This window comes from Triticum dicoccoides, chromosome 1A (assembly GCF_002162155.2).
Source record: "Triticum dicoccoides isolate Atlit2015 ecotype Zavitan chromosome 1A, WEW_v2.0, whole genome shotgun sequence".
Classification (NCBI taxonomy): domain Eukaryota; kingdom Viridiplantae; phylum Streptophyta; class Magnoliopsida; order Poales; family Poaceae; genus Triticum; species Triticum dicoccoides.
The window spans coordinates 581,416,678-581,425,639 of record NC_041380.1 but is presented as its reverse complement, the minus strand read 5'-3'; the positions used below and the strand labels follow the sequence as shown (position 1 = coordinate 581,425,639).

The following is an 8,962-nucleotide window of genomic DNA, read 5'->3' as shown; positions in this document are numbered from 1 at the left end:
TTACTTGTGCTGTAAATGTTCGTATCTTCGCCTCTTGTCTGTCCAAACTGAAGTTAAAGGAGTTCACTCATTTTACTTTTCACAGACTTTGTTCTCCACTTGGACGAAAAGTTTCACTTAATTCTCGCCAAACACGTCTACTTTTACTGCTGTAAAGATCTGCAGCCGCTGTATGATAAGCAATTACTGATCTAAGAAACTGAAAGCCGATCGATTGCAAGATCAGCTACCGGTCAATTAACACAGGTGATTGCTCATCACTCACCAATTCTAGCAACAGACTTTTGCATTCAACCTTCGTACTTTACATCATGGTTGTACAAACGAAACCAGGTGCATGCATGCATGCGCACGCTTCATCGCGTACGTACGTACGTGCACGGTCGATCAGTTTCTAGACACTCGATCGTTGCTACAAGACCTAGCAGCTTACTTGCCGGGCACAAAGTTGGTGGCGAAGGCCCAGGCGTTGTTGTTGACGGGGTCGGCGAGGTGGTCGGCGAGGTTCTCGAGGGGGCCCTTGCCGGTGACGATGGCCTGCACGAAGAAGCCGAACATGGAGAACATGGCGAGGCGGCCGTTCTTGATCTCCTTCACCTTGAGCTCCGCGAATGCCTCGGGGTCATCGGCGAGGCCCAGGGGGTCGAAGCTGCCGCCGGGGTAGAGCGGGTCGACGATCTCGCCGAGCGGGCCGCCGGCGACGCGGTAGCCCTCGACGGCGCCCATGAGCACGACCTGGCAGGCCCAGATGGCAAGGATGCTCTGCGCGTGGACGAGGCTGGGGTTGCCGAGGTAGTCGAGGCCGCCCTCGCTGAAGATCTGGGAGCCGGCCTTGAACCACACGGCCTCGCCGAACTTGACGCCGTTGCGGGCGAGCAGCTCGGGGAAGACGCAGCCGAGAGCGCCCAGCATGGCCCACCGGCAGTGGATCACCTCCAGCTCCCGGTTCTTGGCGAAGGTCTCGGGGTCGGCCGACAGCCCCGCGGTGTCCCACCCGTAGTCGCCGGGGAACTCACCGGTGAGGTAGCTCGGGGGGTCGCCGGAGAGCGGGCCGAGGTAGAGCACGCGGTCGGAGCCGTACCACGGGCTGCCGGACGACACCGGCTTGGCCTTGGCCGCGGTCTTGCGCATGGTGACGCGCGCCTCCCCGAAGAGCGCCGACGACGGCAGGTCCTTCACCGCCTTCCCGGCGAAGGACGAGGGGGAGAGCGCCATCGCGGTGGTCGCCATTGCTCGCTGGTCGAGGAGACTTCGTGCGTGTCCGGTGCGCGTGCTCTCTACGAGTGGGGCTGTGGTGGTGTATGGCGGGATGGTTTGAGAGGAGCGGCGGAGGCGGCTATTTAACCCGGCGGGAGGAAGGGGAAGGGGATGAGACGGCGGGGGCCAGAAAAATCTGATGCTCGGACGCCATTGGCGGGGTGGATATCGCGGGCGAGGTGGCGCAACGGGGGCCTCAGGGTGGAGGAACAGTTCAGTTGTGGCTGCGGCTCATGATCGCCGTGGCGGTTGGGCGATTGGGTGCTGTGGATTTTCTCGTGGCCGTGGGTTTTTCGTCGGATTTCTTCAGATCACGGGCGTGTCCAGCTACTCACTCCACTTGGCACTCAGCCCGTCGCTGATAATTCCACTGGGGACGGACGTAAACGTAGCGCTCGTTCACGTGGGATGGCAGATGTGAGAAGCTGTGGAAAACGTAGGTGTCGTGAAAGGGATGGCAGATGTAGTTTTCACAGTGACGGTTGTTCTTATCCCAAGCTGGTTAACTGCAACTTGACATTTTTTGCAAGCTTGCCTAGATATTGAGCTGCTCTGTCTACTCGTACACTCTTTCTTTTTTTTTAGGGAAGTGAAGAGTTGGCATTTCTTCAGGCACCTGCCATTGCCATCCTTCTGTAACAAGCACAAGTGTTGGGACTATAAACCATGGCCATCAGTTACAGCAGTTAACCAGTCACAACAGATAAATGTATAGAGAAAGGGCTGCGTGTTCTGAGCCTCTAGTAGGTGATTTCCATGCACCTCTTCAGCCCCTAAAATAAGGTTTGTACATGATGCATAGAACTTGAATATGAATTTTTTTGGCACTTAAGCTTGGAAGTATAGAAAGAAGTGGTATTCAGGAGTTTTGTCCAAGGTCAGGGGTACATCATATCTGATATATGTTCTTCTGATCCACTTTGAACTGTATATCTTAAATGGAAATTGTGCTTGCTATGTTTGATAAGGATGTGCTCCCTATTCTGAGCCCATCTGTAACTAATTTCCATGCATCTCTGCAAAAAATCTAAGGTTTGTACAACATTCTAGTTTATTCTCCTAGCTTAATGCTGGAGCACAGATCTGACGAGTTGCTTTCCATCGGGAGGTTTGTAATCCATGATTCCAAAATCTTGTGTTACATAAGTGTGAAATGACTTTGTACGATCTGGTGATACATCATCTCGGAGGTCCCTGTCTATATATGAAGAAGATAGACTTCTTGAAAAGTGAGATATTTACTGTTGGGGCTCACAATGAGATCACAGCCTATTATGCCCGCGCGCCGGTGAAATATCTTTAGGTCCCTCTAAGTTTTTCTTTGTTGAAATCCATTGATTAGGAGTTCCTTGAACAAAAGATGCTTTGGCAATTGGAAGCCTGGAAAGGGAACAATCTTTCTATGGGAGGTACGCTTATCTTGAGTAATGCTAGTTTTATCCAATATGCCCTTGCATCATATGTCCATGTTTCTTATGAATAATAATATTGTGATTGAGAATTTTGGAAAAGATATTCATTTTGTTAAATGGGGTGGAGTTTGCAGATCTAAAGCTAAGGGTGGTTTGGGAGTTAAAGATCCGGGGAAACTAAACATCAGGCTCCTCTGTAAGTGGTGGTGAAAATTAGATGATCATGATGACCTTTGGCAAGATGTTGTTAAATCTATGTACTTCAGAAAGCACATTGTGCCTAGCTAGAGTTAAACCCTGGTTTGAAGATTCTCCTGCTCAGAAAAATCGTTTGAAAGTGAATGAGGTATTTCGCGTAAAGGGGGAGTGATGAGATTTTGGAAGGACCCCTAGGAGGACAGCGTGCCTTTGGTTGAGAAATATCATGCGCCTTATGGTGTTTGGCAAATTCAGGAATGTAATGGTCCTAATGTTTTTCAACTTCAATTTCATATTCCCTTTGGCATCGTCTGTATTCTTAGTGGACTGGTCAGTGGCCTGAGATTACCCAGAATCTCTTCACCTAAATCTAGGTACTAATCTTGACGTGGTGTCTTGGTCCTTAACTACTAACAAGTTGTTCTCTACTATATCTTTCTATTCCAATATTAGAAAAGATATTTCTAGGGTACATCATGAGTGGATTTGGAATTTTGATCCCTCGGTTAACAAAAATTGTAAAAAATACAAGAAGTAAAAGGAATTTAGTCGCGGATCCATTGATTCTTCTCTCCGATTAAAATTTATTACTTACCGCTTTCTTTTATTTGGATATGGGGTGAGGAGAGAGGATTTAATATTTATTCACAAACGGTTATAGCGGATCATATATTCGTGTATACAATATACAGAGATATGTTGAAAATGGACTTCCTTTTAGCTGAAGCTTTATGTGGCAGCTCTTTCAAGATTTAATTCTAACTATGTTTAACATGAGAAAGTGTTGTTAGACATAACCCTATAAGGTTGAAATAACATGATCTTGATTTCTTAACTAGAAAACTTTTGAAGCGGAATATTAGTGACAAGCTGTGATTGGCATGGACTAATAGAGGATTCCCCATGATGTCTGCACCTTGGGGCCTCGGGGTAGATGGCAGCAGGAAGCCGCTGGAATAGCCTAGTGGTGGCTCGCGGTGGAGACGGTCTTGTGAGTCCCCGTTAATGCACTTTTAGGATCGATTGTTAGGAGTTCGGGGGCCCGTACGTACGCAAGTCATCCTAGATGGGAACGACCTCCTCCTTTTATATGTGACACTACGTGGACCACAGACGGAAACCAAAAGTAAGATATTGGGCCTCCGATCTGAGCACAATCGTTAGGGGAGGAGACTTTGTCTCCCATATTTTCTCTCGGTTAACAACGACATGAGATCAATTCCAACATTCTTCCGTTGATAGTAAGGTCAACAAACATCATAAGCCACTCTCAATATAAATAATATACCAAAGTAAGGTGTTGCAATGACAGATGAAGTGCCACTTAACCTCAATACTTATAGTATATCATTCTACCTCAAAATGGAATACATAGTACTTTATGGGAGTTGGTTTATTTGATGGTCCTAAATTTCCAGGATCTAAAAGCTTCCCTAACCCATGCCGACAACCTTATCATAAAAGGGTAAATGCTAAGCCTTAGTTAGAGGAACCTCAAAAACTTACAAATCAAACATCGTATGTTTGATAATGAACTCTATATTTCACAACAATGATATAATGTCAGTGGTTCTGGCAATACCAATTGACTAGTTGTTACTCACATAGAGAACTGCATGTTCATGATCGAAATAAGTTGTTTAAGTATGTTGCCTACCACAGTACCACTACCATTTCGGGAATAAGATTCCTTTAACATACAACTTTCCCGATAGCCTCTTAACATGCCATGAATTCGTTTGCATCATTGATTATTTCATGATTTTCCTTTATGAGCTCCTCGACGAATCTCCTCATGCAACGGTGTACATGTAACTTTACATGAAAGTCCTAATATCTACACATCTGGCCAAAACAATGTCTGATTAACCCACAAATTTGAGGTTATCAAACTCGTTATGACTGAGCATGTTATCTTTATTGCCTTGCATATACTGCAAAAACTTGATATCAGCTTTCCAGTGGTCTAGTTCTAGGTTAAACACATTTTTTACCAAGTATCCCGATCATAAATAAGAGGGTGCGGTGATACTTTAATACATGACGCTTCTGATAGCTGAAGCATAAGGAACCGATATTATCTGATCAGTTTAAATGGTTCCTCAAACACTTAAATGTCCAACTTTATTGCCCTCGACATTAGGAGCAATTGAGATAGAGCACTAATGCACAATGTGTTCCTTTTGGGCTCCATCGATGTATTCCACCATAATAGGACTTGTAATCCTCTTGGACTTATGTCCCGGTGATTCTCCATACATTTAATGCATGCAAAAACACCAAGATGTTATATGTCACTATTGGGAGACGAAAAATTCTTGGTTTAGCCAATGAGTTTTCATCTACATAATGTAGTGAACTTTCTCCCCAGACTTAAGGTACCATTGTATAAATGTTTGACTTAGTTCATAAAATGAATTATTTAGACAACATGCCTTATGTTACCTTTCTTTCATGACAAAACCTTCTAGTTGAGCCAGTAAAACATTCTTTAAGCCGACATAAAAACATGACATGAGCATCATGACAATTCCACAATCTAGACTAGATAAAATATGTCATCACAATAAATTTCCTCTCTCTTTACTATGAGCATTTTGGCTACAATGCTTTAACCTTTCGAGTTTTCCCTCAACGTAGAATGTAAGTGGGGATTGTCTAGATTTTCCCTAGTGGGGATTGTCTAAAAAATATATAGATTTGCATCGGTATAGGGCGGATGGTGGAGAAGAACTTAATGTAGTGTGACACATTATTACAAACAATGTTTGGTCAGAAATATAATCATACACCACATGTTACATTAATATCATAATCGACATTAGACTGGCAAACTTTCAAGTTTAGCATCAATGTGTGCTTCATATTATTCATGAGGTAAGTACACATAAATAAACCATGATAAAAGGAGTTAGAACATTAGTGTGATTTCATTCATTCTTCTATAAGTAAAATTTGTTGCATCTTAATCAAAGATATAGCATTAGTGTGTGCTTTTCATACACTCTCCAAATAAGAGTTCTCGTTAGTTCCATCTTAATTAGAAAAAATTATATGCGATTGGATTGGTTCCCCTACACAAGGGATTTGGACTACTAGGAACAAAGTTATCTTTGATAAATTTGTGACGGATCGACATTGGAGGGCGTTTATTCTAGGTGTTTGTTTCTTCTTCTTCTTTCATGGACATGTTGCGGAAGAAATAGGACAGATCTAGCCTGAAGGGTGGGAAGGCCAAGTTTATGCATAAGGCGATGACGTTGAGGCATGGCGAAACCGGTATAAGCGTTGGGAGTGAGCACCTGAACCGTAGAGCGAATGACTCGTTGATGATCAATGTTGCATGCCTTGTGCCTATGTTGTGGAGGCTTCTTTTGAATAATGTGATAATTTTCTTCTTGATATGTAATGAGTTGGGTGTGAAACTATGCTTTGGTGCTATCAGTGTTTTATCGCCCGTAATGGATGAAGACTATGAGCTCTAATGGCGTATGAGACTTAGTACATTTTTCTCAACGAATCAATATGGTAGTGTGGACATTCACGACAAGTTTCTATTAGTGCACCAGCTCACTATTCATTCTCTTTCTCTCTCACTATTTGTAACAAACATGTCTTTTGAGTTGTGCCCAATGGAAAAGGGCTTAATCCAGTTGGATAAAGTGAAGTACCACTTGTCAAAAGTACATTTTCTACACTTAATATTTGTTGTAAAGTACGCAATTGAAGTATATATGTATAGGTAAATAGTAAACTAAATTTTTGCATCAACTTTATTTGATACCAATTAATTTGGTGAAGAGTCTGCACAAAACTTATTCCAGTTTATAAACAACATGCGAAGTTAATAACAATTCAGGTACCTCCGCTTTGTTTTGGTCTGATCCTTGCGAGATGTTTCTTTGGTAAACTCTTGGTCTCACATGTTTTCATTTGACATCAACTAGAATTGCTATGTTAGGGATATAGGGTCAGCTATTCACCTAGCAGGTTGTTTCATCTTCCCTTGTGTGAGGAGGTGTATGCTCCATTTATGCAACTAAAAGTTTGAAGAGACCAGGTTGTTCATCCCGACAGCAAAGATATTTGGAGTTACCTAGGTGCCCATGCACTTCCAATGTTGCCAAATTATATAAGGCTCAAATTGGTTCTTGTAATCACATCCAAGCAACTGAATGGGTTTAGAAAAGGTTTTTCCATATGAAACACAAAGTTTTCTTCTACTTATTGGCAAATAATAGATTAAATACTAGAGCATTGTTGCAAAGGAAAAATATTAATCATTCTTGATTACACCTGTGGCATGCATGGAATGTACACTTTGAAAACTAGAGACAACTCTTTGTTGGCTGCCCATTTGCCAACCACCGTTGGACTTATATTTTCCCACATTGGGATCCACCTCATGGAAGTATTTAAAAAATTGTCAAGCATTTCAAGGGGATGATGGCAATTCCTTTCACCGAAGATCTTCATTCTCATTGCTTGGGCTATGTGGTTGATAAGGAATGATTTAATTCTTAGAGGTATTCAACTGAGGTTATACAATTGTAGAAGAAAGTTCAAGAAGAAATCAAGCTCTGCGCAAAAAGGAAGAAAAATTGTAATCTTTAGAAATTCCGCGTTCCACTACATCAATTCTTTGTTATACCTTTTTCTTTTCTTTTCTTTTTCTTTCTTTTCTATTATGTTGTAAGCTTGTAGCTCCTTTCTTAGTAATATGCAGTGAGAGAAATCATGATGTTTTACGCAAAAAACACCCAACCATTTGTGATGCAACTTCCAGACAACCACACTATGAACCCAAAGGTGGCCATCCAAGCCGAATAACATAGGCTGGCCTGGTAGCACGCGCGCACGACACGTAAAAGGCTCGGCCCAACATAGGACTAAAAGGGCCATGCCTAGGCTGCGACACATTGTGTGTCATGCTCGTCCACTTAGGCGAGGCGCTTGTGGCAAGCACGACACAACCGATTAGTAGCAAACTATACTTTTTTAGATTTTTATGTATTTTTCTTTATTTTCCAAAATAATTTGGCCAGAAAGGCTCGCGGGTCATGTTCCATAAAGGCCACACATGCCCTGCTTGACCCGTCTGGTTAATGGTGTGACTATGTCTCGCCTAACGCGAGATAGTAGCACGTCTCGCCTCAACAGGCGCCAGAATGGGACGGCCCAGTGCAAACCAGAAGCCTTCCACGCTCTTTTTTTCATCCCCCTTTTCCCATATTTTCTTTCATTTTTTTGATTTACTTTTTTACTTTTCCTTATATTTTGGAATATTTCTAAAATAACTATTATGAAGTCACTTTACTTACTAATTTTAAAAATGTTAATCGCTCATTAGAAAAATATAAAACATGTATAAAAATGTTTCTAATGTGTATGACAATAAGTAGACATCAAAACATGTATATGAAAAAAAATGTTAATCATGTATATGAAAAATATTAACATGAATATAAAAAATATTCCTAATGTATGCAAAAAAATATGTATATGGAAAAAACTAGACATCAAACATATATATGGTTTAATAAATGTTAATCATGTATTTTGAAAATGTTGAACATGCACATAAAAATATTCCCGATGTATACAAAAAATGCATTACAATGTGTACGGAAAAAGGTAGACATAAAAAAATAAGGTTTCAAAAATATTAATCTTGTATGTGAAAAACAATAAATATGTATATAACAATGTTCTTGGTGTATATGAAAAAAAGTTGATGTCAAAATATATGTTTGATAAAAATCATGTATTTGAAAAAATGTTCAACATGCACACAAAGAATGTTTATACCATGTTCACGTAGGGTCTTAATTGAATTCGAGTGAACGAATAAAAGCAAGAAAAATGGGTCGCCGGGAGGGGGGGTGGGGGTGGTCCCTCAGGTGGGAGACATATGCAATACTCGCTATAAGGCTAGCCATAGTGGGGGTAACTTAGATAGTAACTTAACACATCCCAAGACAATTTTGCTTATGTGGCAAGTATTTAATGAGGAAAGAAGTGTTTGTGGTAACATAATATGTTACTGTAACATAGCGTTTCCTGAGACGAAATGAGTCTATGAGCTAATAAATGAA

At 41.7% G+C, this 8,962-nt stretch overlaps 1 protein-coding gene across 1 annotated transcript; it reads right to left on the bottom strand.

The window, feature by feature from the left end:
* Positions 1-268: 268 nt before the first annotated feature.
* On the bottom strand, positions 269-1,325 carry LOC119292346 (chlorophyll a-b binding protein of LHCII type 1-like). Its single transcript, XM_037571196.1, has one exon. It carries the CDS (start codon positions 1,228-1,230, stop codon positions 430-432), a length of 801 nt encoding a protein of 266 aa, XP_037427093.1. The 5' UTR covers positions 1,231-1,325; the 3' UTR covers positions 269-429.
* Between the last annotated feature and the right edge of the window lie 7,637 nt (positions 1,326-8,962).